Source organism: Rhinichthys klamathensis, unplaced genomic scaffold, assembly GCF_029890125.1.
Source record: "Rhinichthys klamathensis goyatoka isolate OS25496 unplaced genomic scaffold, OSU_Roscu_1.1 h1tg000254l_1, whole genome shotgun sequence".
In the NCBI taxonomy this organism is placed as follows: Eukaryota; Metazoa; Chordata; class Actinopteri; order Cypriniformes; family Leuciscidae; genus Rhinichthys; species Rhinichthys klamathensis.
In genome coordinates, this window is record NW_026606776.1 from 826,148 (window position 1) to 847,549 (window position 21,402).

General features: G+C 43.3%; 1 protein-coding gene across 2 annotated transcripts in view; it reads right to left on the reverse strand.

Annotated features, from left to right (window-relative positions):
• Positions 1-6,865: 6,865 nt before the first annotated feature.
• The window catches only part of ccdc85al (coiled-coil domain containing 85A, like), a 30,133-nt gene continuing 15,596 nt past the window's right edge, over positions 6,866-21,402 (reverse strand). The window contains exons 3-5 of one of the 2 annotated variants that reach the window (XM_056266948.1): positions 17,509-17,566; positions 9,146-9,182; positions 6,866-7,794 (exon numbers count right to left, since the gene is read on the reverse strand). In XM_056266948.1, coding sequence (XP_056122923.1) covers positions 7,789-7,794; positions 9,146-9,182; positions 17,509-17,566 — 101 coding nt within the window. In that variant the 3' untranslated portion in view covers positions 6,866-7,788. The remainder of the gene's footprint in view (positions 7,795-9,145; positions 9,183-17,508; positions 17,567-21,402) is intronic. The other variant, XM_056266949.1, reaches the window with a different exon arrangement.

Genomic DNA, 21,402 nt, shown 5'->3' on the forward strand with positions numbered 1-21,402 from the left:
CATTTTAATGACAGACTTTGGCTCAGGCATTTCAGAATAACTAAAACGACATTTGAGATTATGTGCAATGAAACTGTGCATCCTGGCAGTTACAACCAGTGTTTTTATGCAATATCCCAAAATTCACATACAAATAGGTGGATGATGCATTCAGTTTGCTATGCTCTTGAGTAGTATTATGCTTTAGTTTGTGAGTGAGTTGCATTCAGATTTGGTCTCTGTACTGCATGACTGTGCAGTGACCTGCAAAGCTTTGTGCTGTACTCCTTTATATCTGTCGACATCTATCACACTACACTTCAAAAACATCCTCTAAACTACTCTTAAACCTCTCAAAGAGCTTCCCTTTTCCCAGTGGACATGGCATTGTGGTAACAGCGCACATTGGTTGAACAAACAGGTATTCCTGCACCCGAGTGCAACAAACAATCTGCAACATTCATCTGCTCTAACCTTTCAGTTTGTTACCCGTCTCAAAGCGTGAGTCTGTGAGAAGCATGCCAGATGAAGCCTAAAACACTCTTTCCCCTGTTCTATTCTTGGCTGCTTGCACAGAGCATATAATATAAGGCCTGGTATGGTAGAAAATGGACAGGCTGGGAAATTAGGAAAGTTTTAATGACTGATGCTATCTCTCTGCACTTTGAGAACTAACAGTCAGTAATTAGAGCTGGTAAATTAGACCCCATTCAGGCTAAAGACTATCATTCACACAGTGCTTATAGAACAGCTCCTAAGTGCATTATCTCTGCCTTTGATCTCTATCGAGACATTTAGTCTCGTCCTTCACCATGCAATTATGTATTTAGTCACCAACAAGTATAAAGCCTCAATATTTAAAGGGATAGTTCACTTTGAAATTAATTTTTGGTATGTTTTAGCTTACCTCAAGGGCATCCAAGATGTAGGTGTCTTTGTTTCCGCAGTAGTTTCAATTTTGATATTTTTAGGTCAAACCGTTCTTGTCTGTCAGTCATATAATGCAGGTCTACGGTCACTTCCTCAAAGAGCATGCACAGAGAAGTCCAAATTAAACATGATTTAATGACTCGTAAATGTAAGTACACATTGGCTAAGACACGAAACGAGCGGTTTGTGTGAGAAAACGAACAGTATTTATATCGTTTTTACCTCTTGTAAACACAGCCACGTCCAAGTGATCTGAGGGCGCCGGCGCTTCGGTCTTTTCCGGCAAGCGCCAGAAAGCGCCGCAAGTGATCTCTCGCGCGTGTACGTCACTCATTGTTTACACAGAACAGAGATTGTAGGTAAGACGGCTAATTAAAATGGTACTAATTTGCGCTTATCCGGGATGTTTAAAGAAAACAATTAAAAAAAAATAAAAAGTAAAACAATTGTATGAGTGACGTACACGCGCGAGAGATCACTTCCGGCGCTTTCCGGCGCCATCAGATCACTTGGACGTGGCTGTGGTTACAAGAAGTAAAAACAATATAAATACTGTTCGTTTTCTCACACAAACCGCTCGTTTCGTGTCTTAGGCCATCAATGTGTAGTACTTACATTTACGAGTCATTAAATCATGTTTAATTTGGACTTCTCTGTGCATGCTCTTTGAGGAAGTTACCATAGACCTGCATTATATGACTGACAGACAAGAACGGTTTGACCTAAAAATATCAAAATTGAAACTACTGTGGAAACAAAGACACCTACATCTTGGATGCCCTTGAGGTAAGCTAAAACATACCAAAAATTAATTCCAAAGTGAACAATCCCTTTAAGTGTAACAGGTTTCAAATATAATCTTAATATTAACAATTTCGAGTTATTTTTGTTTTTATCTTTTGAGATGCCATTTGACCCTTTATTTGAGTAAGCATTTGAGCTCAAAAGTTTACATACCCTTTGCAGAATCTACGAAATGTTAATAATTTTAACTAAATAAGAGGGTTTAATTTAACATTTAATGTAATGTAACATTTAACATTTAATTTAACATTTAATGTAACATACTTTCCATAAAAAAAATAACTAATTAACACAATTAGTTACTTTTTCATGGAGTAATGCAATAATTGAATGCATTACTTTTAAAAGTTACTATCCCAAACACTGTGTATGAGTCCCTCAGTTGTCCTCAGTGTGAAAAAAATGGAACTCAAAATCATACAGTCACTGCTGGAAAGGGTTCAAACATGCAAAAGAGGATGGAAAGCCAAAGCCGATTTTTTTTTAAGAACTGTGGGCAGTTTAAGTCCTCAGGACAAACCACTTATTTTGTGGTAAATTAATACATGTGCAGAGATATACACTTCAAGCAAACCGTGGAAACAGTCTAAATTTGAAATATTTCATTAGACAATTTTTATGGCGTTTTAAATAGGCACAGATAACTGATTCTGCCCTTCAGAAAGTCTTTTATAAACCACCTCTCACCATCTTTCCGCTATAGAAAATTTGACCTTTGAACTTATATTTGAATATATAAAAAGTCTTTACCTAAATTGCTCTTGGTTTTGTCCGAACTTCTAAATATGATTTTTGAAATTATGATAAAATGATCAAGACAACATTCAGTTGATGTCTTTGACGAAATATACAATTGTGACAATGTAACTGATCTGCTCACAGACTGACGTCTCCATCATGCCATAAAACCTTGAGCAGTCAGTCCACCTTCATCAGAGCCAGATCATGTGCATGTGTTCAGCATTTATAGATTCTGTGCTAGGCTTCATATGCAGATTGAGCAATTGACCTGCTTCGACCTTGTTGGGATGCCCAGACTGCACTGGTGCCCTTCCCTGGAACAATGACAGGTTCTTTTACATTTCTGATAGTCTGTCTCCATGATGCTCTTTTTCTTTATCCATCCTCTCAACTGTTCCTGCATCTTTTTCATATAATTAGAACTCCTCAACTACAGCTCCTTTACCATCATCCTCCTCCCCTCTGGTACATCTTCTACTCTCTAACTGTAACCCATCTTCTGTGCCCCCTTTTAAATAATCAAAACTATTGTACAGCATCCCTCCTTCCCGCTCCTCTTATGCACCTCCTCCTTTATAGCCATGACTCCTCAACTTCACCTTCTTTATAATCTTTGTCACCTCTCCTCTACTGTACCTCCTTCAATCTAATTGTAACTCAGCTGCTGCACCTCCTTCTTTAGAACACATACTCCTCTTATGCACCTCCTTCTTTATAACCAATTGAACTATTGCACACTCGTCCTATTATAATTCTTATTCTGCATCTCTTTCTCTATTGCCATTAATCTCCTTTGCTGCACCTCTTTCCTTTTAATCATACTTCTACTGCCATTCTTCCCTTTAACCGTAATTACTCTATTGCACCTCCTGCCCTCTCATCATTCATCTCTTCTACTTCCCCTCCTTAATCATAACCTATGCACCTTTCTCCATCTAATCATAACTACTTCACTGCACCTTTCTACAAATCAGAATTCAACCTCTAACTCCTCAACTACACCTCCTTCTTTATAATCATTATGCCCTCTCCTCCGCTGCACCTCCTTCTCTCTAACCGTGACTCAGCTACTTCACCTCCATCTGTATGATTACTCCTCTTCCCTCTAATCATAACACCTCTATTATACAGCCTCCTTTTCTCGAAACTCCTCAACTGTATGTCCTTTAATCATAACAGCACCCTCTTCTTTCTTATAACTCCCCTTATGCTCCTCCTCCTCTATAGCATTACTCCTCAACACCACCTCCTTATAATCATTATCTCCTCTCCTCCGCAGCTTTTAACTCCTCATCTTTTAACTCCTCAATTGCACTTCTATTAATCATAACTGCTGTACTGCTACTCCTTCTTTAGGGAATGCTCCTCGTCCTATATAGCCATTATTCCTCAACTACTCCTCCTTCTCGATCATCATCTCTCCTCTCCTCTGCTGCTATAGGGCCGTCACTAGCGGGGTGAATGTTAGTGACGATTCTATAAGGGGCCTGGCCTTAGGGCCAGCTACGGCCCTGTCTGCTGCACCTCCTTCTCTCTAATCATAAATCAGCTGCTTCACCTCCATCTTTATGATTACTCCTCTGCACCACCTTCCCTCTAATAATAACACCTCTATTGTACCACCTCCTTTTCTCACAACTCCTCAACTGAACTTCCTTTAATCATAAGTGCTCTACTGCACCTCCTTCTTTCTTATTATGACTCCCCTTATGCTCCTCCTCCTCTATAGCATTACTCCTCTACACCTCCTTCTTTATGATCATTATCTCCTCTTCTTCGCTGCACAGCCTCTCTAATCGTAGCTCAGCTGCTTCACCTCTTTCTTTAGAACAGGGGTGGGGAACGTTGATCCCGGAGGGCCGCTGTCCCGCAGAGTTTAGCTCCAACCCTGAAAAAAACTCCCCTGATTAGCCTTAGTGATCCTGAAGACATTGATTAGCTTGTTCAGGTGTGTTTGAATAGGGTTGGAACTAAACTCTGCAGGACAGTGGCCCTCCAGGATCAACGTTCCCCAGAATGGTTTTACTATGTCGCTCCTTCCCTCTAATCATAACTCCTTTATTGCACCTCCTTCTCTTTTATCATAACTCGTCAACTGCACTTCTTTCTCTTAAATCATAACTGCTGTACTGCACCTCCAACTCACAAATCACAACTCCTTTTCTGTATCTTTTACACCTTCTTCCCTATCATACCTCCTCTACAGCACATTTGTCCTAGTCTTTCTCTGTTGTAATAACTCCTTTACTACACCTCCTCCCTTCTAATTTAATTTCTTCTACTGTATCCCTTCCCTCTAAACATAATTCCTCTATTGCACCTCCTGCTCTCTGATCATTCATTTAAATGTATAATAATATATTATTCTCTTCTCTGACCCTTTAACTTATTTACTGCACCTCCTTTCCACAAAAAAACTCCACTCTAACATAACCTTTAATCATAACTTTTCTGTTCCTTATAGTTCTAATTGCCCACTGGCCTCCAACTTCCTTGCTCTGATTCATCTCCTCTCCATATTTCCTCTGCATATCTCTGCCATCTCTACTTACCTCCTCTTCTCCTCACTTTTCTCTCATTCGCGTCTCTTTACTGTACTGCAATGCAGCAGAGCGGAACTGGGCGCAGCTCAGGGAACCTGAGAGACCAGCCCTCTGTCAGCTCGCCTGCACTGGCAAGGATGCTTCTTAATCACACTGCACTGCCTTACTCTCCACATCAGACATACAGTCTACACTGGATGAGTTTGTCTGAATTTGAGACTGATATTGATTCATAGATATGTGCATCAATTGCTCCATAAAAGGATGCTTCCACAAAAGTCAGATACTTTTCCACAGTGAAAGAGAGGAATCTTCTAGCAAATAAGACGTCTGTATGGTTCTGTATTATTAAACTAATAACCCACTAATATAGCTTACTATTATTTCGGTAACGCTTCCTTTTACAGTCCTGTTACCCATGTACATACTATGTACTTATTATAGTAATTACAATTACTGGGTAATAACTAGGTACTAACCCTGAACCTACCCCTAACCCATGTACTTGCCTTATATTAGCCAGTACTTTCTAGGTAAGTACACTGTAAGTACACGTAAGTACTGTACTGTAAAAGGAAGCGTTACCATTATTTCCGCAGTATATAGTACGTATACTATGCACATTTTCTGTATCCATAGAGACCCATGACTTACTGCAAAATGTGTATACAAATGTGTCAAATGTATACCACAATGCAATGCACGTGACTTTATATTTCCAGTGTTATGAATGAGCTGGAAATAATTAATTAATTAATCTCCCATTTGTAAAAATGTCTAGTTTGATTCATGATTTGATTTGGCTGATAACTTTTAAGACACTTTTGGTAAAAATGTATTTCGATAGTCTGCATTAGACATTCTACTAGCTAACTATAAGCAACTTTGCAACTACATGTCGACTAACTCTCATTAGAGTATAAGTAGATTGATTAATATCTGCTAACTCTTTATTTTGATGTTACCAGAACAGCCATTCTGACTGTATGTAACCTAACCCTAACCTTAACCTGAGTATACTAATACTTATGAGAGTTGACATGTAGTAGCAAAGTTACTTATAGTTAGTAGTATACCAAAGTGGACTATCGAAATAAAGTGTAACCACATTTTTAAACAAAACTAAATTTAAAAACACAAAAATTAAAAAGAAAATTCCAAATGCAAAATTTGACAACAGCATATTGTACTACTGTTTGAAATATTTATCGTGGTATAATGCACAGGGTTTCACAGAAATAATAGGCAGCATACACCGCGTAATATTCAGTAGTAGCCTATAGTTTTATATTTCATAGCCTTAGACCCACAAGGGATTTGATTTTAGCAGTAATTTGGCTGCAAGCCAGAGAGAATTGCAAATTCAAAGACACTAAGAGAAAGTATCTGCAAAGAACATAAAGGTATGTGCAGCTCTACGATAAAAGGCCTTTTTAACAGCGCCAGATCTTATCTAAACAGCATTTCTGTCGTCGATAAGAGGATCAATTGATGTCATCACAGGCAAATGCTCAGAAACTTAAATCCGTCCGGAGCCTCCCTGCTTGAGTAATGATGAAGCGGATTGAGGTCGGCTCAGAAGCCGGATCTCAAAACCAAAGCGAAAAGCTTCTGATTTCATGGTATAACAGTTGAGAAAATATGAATTTATTCATGACACACAAAAATAAAGGTTTGTAATAAAGTACTCACTGATGTTATGGCACAATAAAGAGCTCTGCTTCATATAGAGAGATGTTTGATTTTAAAAACAGATCGGATGGTTAAACTCAAATTAGCAACCTGGGAATAACTGCTCCTGCAGATTGCTGATTAAAGCTTTGTGCTTTAGTATTAGTGAAACAAATAATAAATGCCATGCATGCATACATAATGAAAATCCTTTAATATTTTGCACATAGATATATTCATATTATTATTGTTATAATAATAACTGTGAGTCAAAAATAATAGTCATTATATGCATATAAAACTAATCCATTAATTTACTATACTATGCTGTACGTCTGTATATAAAACAACATAAAGAAAGACCTCATTAGCTTATATACAGGAGCTTTTAGGGAAGGAATAATAAAGCCAATAAACACGCATACACACACACACAGAATCAGTGCAAAACACTGATCAGGTTATTCAGTCACTGACAACATATACAGAGTCCATTCTGCTTTCGTTGATGACCATAAACCATACACAAACACCTTGCACTGGTGTCAGTCATGTAAAAAAAAAAAACAAGATATGGAAAACCTAGAAAACATGACACTGATACTCCTTCATAGATGTCTGGATGAAAAATGAACATTAAAGTTATTTCAAATAGCTTTGGCTGAAAAGAAACTGCATAAATAAATATCAAGGACAGGGAAGCACCTTCAGAAAAGCCACAGCATCATGTTTCATGTGTCCTATTGCTACTCAGAATGATACAGAGAGACACCGATATAGAGAGAGTGTTTGATTACCCAAATGCAGTGCTGTTAAACATCTGTAAACCACAGGAGACATTTCGATTCTCATAGCTGTGTGTGGGTGTGTCTGTTTCTGTGGTTTGTGTGAGCGTCTTCTTTCACCAGAACATCCTGCGTCTCTCTCTAGTCCCCTTTGAAATGATTGCACCAGAGGGTCCACAAAGCGAACTGCAGCTATGACAACTGAAATGGGGCCAGACTGCTCGGCCCATCGCACACAAGGTGAAGGGATGGAATATCTGCCTGGTTGGAGTGGGGCTCCAGGGGCCCCTGCGTCTCCCCAAACCTCCAAGCAAGGGTGTGGTCAAGAGGAGCCATCAAAACTGTGGACACAGAAATTTCACTTTCAGCGGTTACAATTTAAAAATCATGACATCAAAATTCATGTCCCCTCATGATCTTTGATTCTCACTTGCAATGACATCTTTACTGGTGCGAGGGTGGGACAACCTGTCACTCACATGAGATCCACCAATAGCAAACCACAACCATCCAGTAATCACGTCCCGCTTTACTTGCTATGATATGGAATATCCACGGAAGTGTTACTAGCTACTCATTTCGCAGATAGTTTGTTTCTGTATTGTATAAGTATTTGTTCTAGCTCTTGTTTTAAATTATTTTGAGCCGTTATTACGTTTACTCTGTTGACGTTGTTCAAGCAGGATGTGACGGTTGGTCAGTGGTATTTGTCCCACCCCTCCTTCACTGTGATTGGACGGCTGGGTAAAAAGGGACAGTGATGAGCGCTGCGTTTTACCCAAACTTTAAAGTTCTTCAACTCTCGATAACTGCTAAAAAACTGAGTTCTCAGCGCTTCAGTGTGAAATTGACACTCAGCACCTCATTACACTCCTGCCGTTTTAAAAACGTGGCGCTACCATTGAAAACAATTGGAAAAAAAACGCTTTAGTGGAAACGTGCCCAAACATGCATAAACATACCTTTTACAAACCAACTGCAAATGTTTTATTAAGGGTGTAATCTAATAAATGCAATTAACAAGTCATCTAATACCATTAAAAATTAAGAGTCTTCATAATATATTATTTTATGAAATCGTAGAGCTTGTTTTGTTCGTTTTATGGAGAGCTTGGTTAATCAGACCTAGTTAAGAGACTTTTATTATACAAATGTTTCATAAAATTTCCACAAATTTATAAAACTGATCTGAGATCAGGTCAAAATCAGACAGTGATTCATGGGTTCAGAGATCGCCAATTTTTCCATGTCGATTCTTATTATCATTTCTACTGAATCTTGTATCATGTATTTTAAATATATTTCTAATTACACATTGTAACGATGAAGTTGCAATTTAGTACAATTAAAATATAGTAACTTTAAATGTAATATTGATAACCACACTCCAGTTAAAATTATAATCTTCACCTTAGTATTCAACACATCAAAATAAGTGTACTTCTGTAAAGCATGACAAAAGATTATTAAAACATAATGATTTAAAATGTACTTTTTTGAAGTAAAACTTTTAATGGGTCATTTTTGAAAAGCACTTAAAAACACTTTTTCTGCAATATAAAGATACAGCAGAAATAGTAAGAATAGTATGCTATTCCGAATTCAGCATATGTCAACACTGGACATAAAGCTGTGCCTGTTAAGCGATTTTAAACAAATAGTTCGCCATAAATGTGTCATCATAATACTAACCTCTGTTTTGTTCCAACCCTGTATTATTTTCTTTCTTCTGTGAAACAAAAAAAAAGAGATATCTTCAGAAGAGCTTTAGTTATTCATTCAAGTAAAATGGATGGTGATTTATATTTTTAAAAAGGCGCCGTACATGTAGTCCATACTCCTTGTGCTCTATATTTCAAGTCTTCTGAATGCAAGCATAAAAAAATATTTGAGAACTCCAGCATATAGGGGAAGTTTTTTGGGGGATTTGGGGGCTAAGCAGTTTATACCATATTTTTTTGTTTTACAGAGGAAAGAAAATAATACAGATGCCTTAACATGAAGGTGAGTCAATGATGACAAAATTCAGAATCACAGGTTTTACAAGAGGATTACAGAAATCACCCATGCATTAATTACCACAAACAACAAGAAATTGAAAATCATGGTGTGAAAAATCAGCATTCCTGTGTATATACCATAGTGAAATCTTGATGGGATTGATGAGTTATCCCTAAGGATAAATGTCTGCCTTTGAGCTATTAAATATTAACAAAGCCATTTTCTGCCCCTGCTGGGCAGCTTTACGAGATCACAGAAAGATAGGGTCACCTCTACCGTTGCATTCATACACATAAGGAAGCATACATGCATGGACCATGGTGACACTTGGGCTCTGTTTTAACTATAGTAAGCTGCTTACTGGATTCTCTCTACATTAACAGCTTTCTACCTGAAATGACAATTGAAATGTTCTGTACAGACAGCAACCCCATTAGCCTCAGACGCTACAGTCTGTTCATGCATATTGCACACAAAACTGGAAAGCACTTGAGAAAATCAGATCAGACAGAACTCTTGACAACTGGAAGCAAGGAAGCAAAATTGTTCAGGTGGCAGCGTTCACACTTATTCAAATGAACCGCACTAACAGGGCACCAGAGTTCGTTTTATTCAAACCAACCCTGTCAAGTGTGAACACACCCTAAACACACCTGGTTAATATAATGAGCACTTCACTGAGCTAGTCTCTAGATTTGCCAAAGTTTGTTAGGTTTGTAGCATCAAATTTGAAAGATTCTCTTTCTCTACAGCCTGGTGTTTTCTGTAGACCTGTAGAACAATTTGAATTGTTTTTTTCAATGTCAGTCTGTTGTCGTGTCATCACTGGTTTAGTTTGTCAAACGATGTCGATCAGTCCCAGTCCACACTACTGCGTTTTCGTTTAAAAACGGAGACCTTTTGGTACGTTTGCACCTCCCGTCCAGACTAAAACGGAAAAAACGAAGACCTGAAACGGAGAAGTTTAGAAACGCTGCAGCTCCGTTTTGCGTTTTGAATCTCCGGGGGGGCGTTTTAGTGTAGACGGGACAAAACGGAGGACTTTAGAAACGATGACGCAGAGGCTCACGCTCGGCTCTATGATTGGGTGTCATCAGTCATGACGTATCCTTCCCTGATTCGTCAGCCACCCATCACGTGTCAATCCGTTTCATGTTTACACCGGCACGCGCATGCCCAGTGCTGGTGAATGGTCACGTGATCCGCGTTTTCAGGCGTTTTAATGTGGACGGAGATCAATTCTAATACGCAGGTAAAACGCTGGTGTGGACGGAGATGGTATTCGTTTTAATTCTCCGTTTTTAAACGAAAACGCATCCTTTCTAATTAAGCCGTTCTTGGCTAGAATAAGCTGTGAATCAGAATTATTTTAGTGTATCAATATTTTGAATTAGCTTTTATTTTTATATTTTCAAGTTTTCATTTGAATTTTAGTGTAAGTTTTAGTAAAGAAAAAATTGTAATGTAAAATTGTAATGTGTTTTTGTTATTTTTAGTACTTAAACGTAAACGTATTTTATTTCAGTTATAGTTGCCAAGGCAGTTTAAGCTTTTCGTGGAATATTTCAGCTTTACTTCAATTAACAAAAACGATTTTAAATGGTTTTAGCTTTAGTTAAAGTCTCCCTGTGGTAAAAATCAGGTTCCCTTTCGTAGTCACTCCGAGTTACGTCGGATGACGGAGAATGGGGGTTTCGCCAGAAAGCCTATCACCTTCGAGTATTAAAAAACGAGCCTATGGCAATGAAATGCCATGGGTCTGCGGAATTTGCATAATGTATCTCCGCCCCACCGCGTGGGTATTTAAGGAGAGACACCTGCAACAGCAGATCATGTTTTTGCTTCGGAGCCAAGAGCATCTCTTCACTCCACAAGCCAAATCCTGAGTTTTCTCAGTGACTACATCTCTTCGAGACGAGCGAACTCTCCGGTGTTGGTGTGACGGCGGTATCCAGCGAGTTTCACATTGCCTGCGAGCTGAGCAGTGGTCAGTGTGTTCTCCCTGGTCGCTTCAACATCCGCGGAGTTTTTCCTCTCACTAAAGAGCTGCACGCGGCACGTCTTTTTAAAGACGCGTCTTTCTAAAGACGATCTGCCCGTGTTTTTTTGAGTGTGGTATTCTGATAGATTCAGCTGATGGGCGCGAGCGCTGTTTTGAGTGTTTGGGCTTTGATCGCGCTCAGACAGCGCTCGTGGGTGTGTCACGTTCTCTCACTGGGAACGTGACCATCGCAATGTAACGGTCGAGACTCGATGAGCTCAATGAGTGAGAGTCCCCTCATCCACACCCCGATCTATTTTTCTCCACGTGAGATAATACTTCGGCTGGTGGCCAGGGTGACCTAAGACGGCAGGTCTGGAACTAAACCGACGAAAAATTCCTCGGTCCACACCCCGTCTTTCACATTGCAACCTGCGTGGTCCCAGGTGAGTTCGCCGGCCCGCCTGCGGGCCCGCGGTCTCATTCGGTACCCCGGCTGATGAAATCATGTATCACCACATCACAAGGTGAGCTGGAGTCCTCTAGAGATGATGGCTCGTCTGTGCTGCCGTCCTCGGATGTGCTAGCATAACGAGTTTGATCCAGAGTGCACAGCTATGCTTCCCGGGTGATTGGTTTTTGGGGGTGGCGAACCCAAATCCTTTCTACCCGGACGTGCATGAAGAGATCATGAGATCGTAGAAGTCTCCTTGACTTTTCGCGACTGCTCAGTGGCCTCTTCCGCCTTCTCTGCCCTTGTAGAGGCCGCGGCCTAGGGTGCACTGGGGTTCCCCCTGTGGAGTGTTCTGTGGCAACACTTATGTGTCCCCACAGCGCCTCCACCTGGCGTGGCGACTCTTAAGCACCCCTCCAATGCCTGTAGGTTCTTGTCTACTCCGGTGGCGGGGACCTATAGAGCTGCGGGGCAGGCTGCCACCTCACTGCGTGTTATTGCCATCCTCCTGGGTGTTCAATGACATGCACGAGGGTAGGGCTGATTCAGGGCTCATCCTTGAGCTGCCTGCCGTCACCGACCTTGCTCTCCGAGCGACGTAGGTGACCGCACGCTCCCTGAGTCAGGTGATGTCCACATAGGTGGTCAGACACCTCTGGCTAACCTGGTTGATGTGCGCGAGGCTGAGTGATTTCGTTTCCTCAACTCCCCCATATCCCAGGCTGGCCTCTTCGGCGGCGCGGTCGAAGACTCTGCCCAACAGTTCTCGGCCGCCCAGAAGTGGACTGTGGCTATTTTGTCTGACCCCGCGGCTTTGCTGCCTCCAGCTGCCGGCTCAGACGCCCCAGTCCGCTTGCTGCCGAATGCGCCCTCCTGCGACTTCCGCCCCCTCCCGCCCGGCCCCCAGCAGCACCGGGCCGCGCCGTGGAGGTGGTCGCAGGAAGGCGCCCCTGCCCGTACCGGTCCCGCAGCCCCGCCAAGGCCAGGCTTGCGGCGCTCCCGTTACGTGCAGCTCAGATGTGGGTTGCAGTTCTTCAGGGAGTGGTTGCAGGGCCACTCCTTCCCCCGGTGGAGGGCTGGGGGAGAATCTTTCTAAACCAAAGAGCTGCATCCCATCTCTGAGCCCTCAGAGGGCCGGACGACAGTGCGCGACGCTCCCGGGCCTTGCCGCTCTCGTCCCCCTCTGTCTCTGAGGGCGCGGATGACAGTGTGTGCCGTCTCTGGACCACACCACTCTCGTCCCCCTCTGTCGCCAGACCCCTGGCAGAGCAGACCCCCGTGGAACGCTGGTCCTTCCCTGGTCTCCTCTGTCAGGACGCGGAGCATGACCGTGCCCCCGCACCGGGCCGCTATGCCACCCACGCCTGGGCCGGTCACTCCGCTTCGCTGCCCCTCCGGGGGGACGTCTGTCGTTCGGATGTTTCCGCTGGTTCAATTCTTGGGAGCTTGGTTAGAGCTTCCCTACCTGTCCCGCTGGGTCGCCCGAACTATCAGGCTCGGCTATGCGATCCAATTCGCACGGTCTCCTCCCCGCTTCAGGGGAGTCCGTTACTTTGGTTGGTGGCAATGCCCCGATCATGAGAGCGGAGGTTGCCACCCTGCTGGCGAAGGGTGCAATCGAGACTGTCCCTCCAGCCGAAATGAGGTCAGGGTTTTACAGCCCGTACTTCATTGTCCCCAAGAAGACCGGTGGGTTACGGCCAATCCTGGATCTGCGCGTCTTGAACCGCTCCCTTCTCAGGCTGCCGTTCAGGATGCTCACGACCAAACGCATTTTCGAATGCGTGCGGCCACAGGATTGGTTTGCAGCGATAGACCTGAAGGACGCCTACTTTCATGTCTCCATTTTACCTCGACACAGACTGTTTCTTCGGTTTGCTTTCGAGGGGCAGGCATACCAGTACGCAGTTCTCCCATTCGGGTTGGCTCTGTCTCCTCGCGTCTTTACGAAGGTCGTCGAGGCAGCCCTTGTTCCCCTGCGCGAACACGGGGTTCGCATCCTGAATTACCTCGACGACTGGCTAATATTAGCTCACTCTCGAGTCCAGGTTTGCGAACACAGAGACCTAGTGCTCCGGCACCTAGCCCGTCTGGGCCTTCGGATCAACTGGGAGAAGAGCAACCTTTGCCCCGTGCAGAGGATCTCTTTTCTCGGTATGGAGATAGACTCGGTCGCCATGTCCGCGCAGCTTACAAGCGAGCGCGCACACTCACTGCTGACTTGTCTTCGACAGGACCCCAGCGCCTCATGCATGTCAATTGCCTCGAGTTGCTGGCAGTACGCCTTGCCCTGCACCGCTTCCACGCGCTGCTCCTGGGTCAACACGTACTTGTCCGTTCGGACAATACTGCGACAGTAGCGTACATCAACCGTCAGGCTGGTCTACGCTCTCGCGTATGTCGCAACTCGCACGCCACCTCCTCTTATGGAGTCAGAAGCACCTGAGGTCCCTTCGTGCTAATTACATTCCAGTAGAGCGGAACCTTGCAGCCGACGAGCTGTCACGGCTCCAGCCAACCTTTGGCGAATGGTGACTCCATCCCCAGTCGGTCCAGCTGATATGGGACCAGTTCGGGGACGCACAGATAGATCTGTTTGCCTCCCACGACTCATCCCATTGCGCCCTGTATTACTCCCTGACCGAGGGCACGCTCGGCACGGATGCACTGGCGCACAGCTGGCCGCAGGGCCTACGCAAGTATGCGTTTCCCCCAGTGAGCCTTCTCGCACGTACTCTGTGCAAGATCAAGGAGGACGAGGAGCAGGTCATTTTGGTCGCCCCATACTGGCCCACCAAGACCTGGTTCTCCGAACTGATACTCCTCGCGAGAGCACCTCCTTGGCCAATTCCTCTGAGGAAGGACCTCCTTTCTCAGAGACGGGGCACCCTATGGCACCCTCGTCCCGATCTTTGGAGACTCCACGTGTGGCTCCTGGACGGGACGAGGCAGGTTTGAGTACCCTGCCACCAGCGGTGGCGGCTACCATCATTTCCGCTAGAGCATCGTCCACGAGACATGTCTATGCGTTGAAGTGGAACCTCTTCGTCAACTGGTGCTCTTCTCGCCGAGAAGACCCCAGGAGATGCTCGATCAGTGTGGTGCTTTCTTTCCTGCAAGACGGGTTGGAGCGTAGGCTGTCTCCCTCCACCCTGAAGGTGTATGTGGCCGCTATCGCCGCTTATCACGAAGCAGTTGAAGGTAAGTCTCTTGGAAAGCACGACCTGATCATCAGGTTCCTGAGAGGAGCAAGGAGATTGAATCCTCCTCGCCCTCCTCTCGTTCCCTCTTGGGACCTCTCAGTGGTCTTAAATGCCCTGCAGAGGGCTCCCTTTGAGCCTCTGCAATCAGCTGAGCTTAAGATCCTGTCTATGAAGACAGCGCTCCTGGTTGCGTTGGCCTCCATCAAGAGGGTAGGGGACCTGCATGCATTCTCCGTTGACGAAGCGTGCCTAGAGTTCGGGCCCGGTCACTCTCACGTGATCCTGAGACCCCGGCCTGGATATGTGCCCAAGGTTCCCACCACTCCCTTCCGGGACCAGGTGGTGAACCTGCAAGCGCTGCCCCGGGAGGAGGCAGACCCAGCCTTGGCACTGCTCTGTCCAGTACGCGCACTCCGTGCTTACGTAGACAGGACACAGTGTTTCAGGACCTCAGACCAGCTCTTTGTCTGTTATGGTGGGAAGCTGAAGGGAAAGGCTCTCTCCAAACAAAGGTTGTCTCACTGGATAGTGGACGCCATTGCTTTGGCATACCAGCAGCAAGGTCGACCATGCCCCCTTGGTGTGACCGCCCACTCCACCCGGAGTGTGGCGTCCTCTTGGGCTTTAGCGCGTGGCGCCTCGCTGACAGACATCTGCAGAGCTGCAGGCTGGGCGACACCTAACACATTCGCCAGATTTTTCAATCTCCGAGTGGAGCCAGTCTCCTCCCGTGTACTGTCTTTTTCAAGCTAACACGGGAACCGTTAGGTGTCTTCGCTTGCTCGCCACTCCACTCCACGGACTGGATACGTGCGATATTTCCTCAGGTAGCCTTCCTCTCTGAAGCCCTGAGTTCCTCCAGCACTGTTGACGCTGCCGCCAGTGTCTATTGCCTGTGCGTCGGCTAGGTGCCTCCGTGTGCATGGTTCCTCCTCCGAGCAACCCCCACATGTGTATTTCCACTGTAAGCCTCTTTGAGCATGTGTCTTTCCCTCGGCAAGCCACCTTGCCACTCCTGGAGTTGAAAGTAGATGCCACCCCACGGGCTGGTCACTCCAGTGTTCCTCCATATGTAGCCCCCTCGGGCCATATGTGTATTCTTAAGTCCTCCCTACGGGTAGGCATGCTGCGGCATATCTCCCCTGAGATATGCTTCCCAGTGTACCTTGGTATTCCTGTGTTAAGTAGGACTCCTTCGTCCGTGCCTATATCACGACAGGGAGGTCAGACTTCGCAGGGCACTGGAAGACAGCTGTGAAGGTGGCGTGATTACACGGGGACCCCCATTCTCCGTCATCCGACGTAACTCGGAGTGACTACGAAAGGGAACGTCTCGGTTACGGATGTAACCCTCGTTCCCTGAGACGTTACGTCTCCCTGCCACTTCCGCTGTACCGCTGGGTAGACGCCTGAGTTCAGTCTCGGCTCCTCAGCGAAGACATGATCTGCTGTTGCAGGTGTCTCTCCTTAAATACCCACACGGTGGGGCGGAGATACATTATGCAAATTCTGCAGACCCATGGCATTTCATTGCCATAGGCTCGTTTTTTAATACTCGAAGGTGATAGGCTTTCTGGCGAAACCCCCATTCTCCGTCATCCGACGTAACGTCTCCGTTCCCTACTCAGGGAACGAGGGTTACATCCGTAACCGATACGTTTTTAATATTGTTTATATGTCTGTGTTGTGTTTTTAATATGCTTTAAGACAAAACGTGTAAATTGATAAATCAGCACCATTGCTGAGCATTTTCTCCTTAAAACTGCAGTGAACCAATGACGGTCTCAAAAACGCAATTTGAAATCGCTGGTGTTTCTGACGTCACAAACTACTTTGTAACCAATCAAGTCAACATGTGATCGTCAACGAGTGGATCTGAGCTGGTACGAGTGAGTGGAGGCGGGGCTCATTTGCATATTCATAGAACCTCCTATACTAAATGAGGCAAGGGTGGAGAGTTACATTCAAACTATTCTAAGGCCTGAAGACATTTTTTTCAAGGAAAAAAAATTAAATACGTCATTTTGGTGATGTGGTTTAATCCCTTAAAACACAAAGATGTGATTTAAGGGATCAAATTATTGACTACGGGGGGACTTTAATAATAACAACACTGATCAGAACAAACTGTAACAGTGCTCACTATTAATCCTAGTAGTTTGACTTTAGAATGTTGCTAAATGAACAATTTGACACATACATATTGGGTAGAATAGTTCATTTTTAATTAATTAGCTCGTTGTGATGCATCAGCAACATACAATGCTGCCTTGGTCAAAATAATTTATTATCAGCATAATTTAGCTGCATGCCTACTGTTTTGGAATAAACAGGAGCACACCAGTGATGCCTAAAAATGCTGTCTAGGTAGGCAGCTCACTAGGGTTTGGAACAGAGGCATTGAAGCAGAACTCACCTGTCCCAGAGCTTCACGTTCCTGCAGTTGTTGCTGCAACATCCTGCTGATATCAAAGCTGTGAAGATAAAAAAAGAATTTTGTGGATTTTAGTGTCTGGAAGTAAAAAAGCCCATTTTCTTTATTTTTAATGGTAGGCTGTAAACCTTCCAAGACAGACCAACCAAAAGCTTAGAGATCGTTCAGCAATGATATATGCTTCTGCAGAGGCCACACATGAAAAAAATGGGAAAAAAAATCCAATATTTTGCAATACATTGAAAATATATTGATTTTACCTTTATCATCTGTTGAAGTTTTATATTGTACTGCTGTTACATCATTCACAATGTTTCATGGGATTGAGACCCTCGTAAAAGTAACACTGTGTTTATACACTCCTACATGTAACTCATTTGGATTTGGCTGATCAACAGAGGTGTTGGTAAAATGTAACGTGGTTTGAGCTATTTGAGCGAAGTTAACGAAAGTTAATATAGTGTAACTAATAGAAATATCTTATCATCCTCCATTACGTGGTCGCTATTTACATCTCAAATTGTCTGTAAACTCTTGACAAGGCAACGACTGACGCATTTGTATTACATTCCAAAGAGCTCCGCTATCAGTCCCACAGTGGAAAATGAAACCATATCCTTATCGGCTGGGCCGGATCAGCACGGAATGGATCAGTTAAGCAACGAGAACGATATTTCATATTATTGGTAAAAGACCATTTTGCTTAAGGTTGCGATGAAACAGAAGTAGCAACAGATCTTTTCTTCCATATTGTGATGTACATTAAAGTGAAACAGATTATCAGGGGGGGGGGGGGGGGGGGGATTATATATTATATATATATATATATATATATATATATATATATATATATATATGTTATGTGTGTGTGTGTGGGGGGGGGTGTTTGTGTGTGTGTGTGTGTGTGTGGTTTAATTGGACTACATGAGTGGAGAAGTCCCGCAAGTCACCAGAAGATCATTTTGATAAAAAATTGCAGGTCAAAACATATTTTCAGAAATGAAGCATATATGCATGGGTGAATTTTTCACAATAAGATGAAATGCATTTAGAAAAAAACAGATTTTTAGTGAATTTTGGTGTCCCTGTTACAGTGTAATTATACATTTAAGTACTGAGTAGTAATAATTAACTTTTTCCTTGCCATTGACGGAATTTTCCGGCTTTCCGCGTTTTCACTGTTATACGGTAGGGGGGCGCTATTAGGCATCTTCTGAAAAAGTACAGAATCTCCAGATCAAGACATGTGAAGACGAAGCAGAAACAAGCGATAGCAAATATAAGCAGATGCATATGTAAAATAACGTGATCATCAACATTAAACAGCATATAAATCAAAACTGCCTAATGTTACTGAATGAAATGTCGACACAGGACGAGCTATAGGACTGTGAACCCATTAGGGATGTTGATTGACTCAATCTACTCCATCTGTGTTTTGATTATTGTTCTGAATACGATCTGTAGTCTTTGATAAAAAACATGATTTTCTCAGCTTTTTGCTCAAAATGTTGCTTTTATATGAAACTTACCCATTCAAGTGTTGATAAAACTACACTCCAAAAGGGTTGCAGGTAACATAATTTATAGTTATTATATTACATGTAACATGTGTAACAAGAACATTTTAAAATAAAGTGAAATCAACTTTTTATTTCATGCCAACTTTAATGACAGCAAATCCTGATGTTATCCAGCATGATTTGAGATTGTTCCAAAGAGCATCTTGTGCTTCAATGGATGGAAATCTCCCTCACGATTGCGTGATACCGGGAATCCTTGCTTTTTGATTTGTTTCATCACCAAATATTGATTGGATGCTTATCCTTGATCATCCTTTGAGCATTTGTGGAGCAGATTCCTAAACCACTTTGTCGTTCTTATTATCTGCTGTTTGATCAAAGCTCCCCTGGACATCAGATTTAGTTTGCGTTCTCGGTTGTTTCTGCACTGTTTCATGCTTTATCTGCTTTCACGTTGTCATGTTGGCGGGTAAACCGGTCAGGGTGTCTGTTAAAACCCCCTAAAGTGTTTCTTAGAAGTCCACAGACTGGCATGAATCTTTAATGGCCAAATGCAATCGCACGCCTGAAGCAAATATGATAACGAGATGAAAAAACAGAAGCGGTGAATGAAACATAGAGCACTATGCCGCCTTAATGGAGGCGAGCTCAGACAGAATGGATGTGTCGTCACTCTATATGAATGAATATCGAATGACTTTGAACAGTCAGAGTGCAGGAAAGATGGATATCCTCAGATTAGCCTGCCAATGAAAGGTGGGCTCATATATGTTGCATGTCAGATTTTACTCATAAAGAAGTCTGAGAATGTAGACATGCTCTGTGAATAGTATCTTACCGTATGTTCTTACTCTGGCAGATTACACCAACCACAGTGTGAGGTTTCTCAGCCCAAAGGTTGTCACTATGTCTGCTAGTGTGTGTGTGTGTGTGTGTGTGTGTGTGTGTGTGTGTGTGTGTGTGTGTGTGTGCTCGACGGGGTGGCATATGGGAAAAGCAGACAGGTTTATAGTTGGTTTAGTCTTGCCGAGCTCAGTAAAACAGGTAAATGAGGATTTGCCTGTGGTCTCCAGTGTGCAACTAAACCTTAAAAAGAGAAAATAACTGCTCAGGCGCTGAGAGGGCAACAATTTATGTTGGGAGTCTCTTATTTCCTACAGACAACCCTCGGTCTCTGGACTGTTCCTAGAACCGTTCGGCCAGACGGTGGAAAGTGTCTTATGATATAGGAGAATATGGTGCTCACACTTGTGGAGGAAAAAACACCTCAATTTTATTCAGAGGCCAAACTGAGGAAAAATATGCAATTTGGTGCAGTTGCTGCACCAAACAGGGACATTAAATTCTGATAGCTTGTAATGCAAATCAATGAGATCTTTACAACAGTATAGCGACTAATGTGATACTGTATTGGGTTAAAAGACAGTTCTTTCATATGCATTATTGAATTCATAGGCCCTGTTTACACCTGGTGTTAAGATGCGTTTTGGTCGATCGGATCACAAGTGGATGACGTTAAATACACGTGTAAACGGGATCTAAAACGTTTTGAGCTTGTCCACCTTCGGCCACTTACAGAAAAACCTACATTTACCCTCCCATACGCTGATTTCACGCTGCCGCCATTTTGAAATCGAAAGCGAGGCTCCGGTGGGAAGAACCCCGGAAGTACAGATAGACAACAATGCTTGGACTACCAACCTGAAGCTGCTGCCGCGATTTACACGAATGGATGTTAATATCCAATATAGGGTATGTGTTACGAAGTAGCAGGAATGAAGCAGAGAGGGAATCCAAACGCAAGCACTTTAATAATCCAACAAACAGGTAAACTCAGAACTAGGATCAAATAACTCAGAACACACTACAAGTAACATTAAACAACAACCGACAGCCAACAACTGAAACACAGGGGTTTAAATACACAGACAAACAAGCTAAACAAGATAACAAGGGGGCGTGGTTAATAAGAGACACCTGGGGAGACTAATAGACATAGACGAGGAACACCTGTGGACACTGAGCAACAACATGACAAAAGACAAGACACATGGCAGGATAACATGACAAACAGGGAATCACATGACAGACAAGAACAAGGAACAAAACACAAAACCCACACCGTGACAGTATGTATATAGTTCGTTCCTGCTTTTATTTTTTCGTTCTGAATTATATATAAAAAAAAAAAAAAATTATAAATGAATTTCACTGTAGGGCCTATATAGTCTAAAGTATGAAAGAAATGTATGTACATTTTTAGAATAACTAATTTCTACATTAAACACAACAATACGCCATCGCATTCGCGACTCTCCTATGATTAAAAGCGACACTTCCGGTTTTCTTCCCA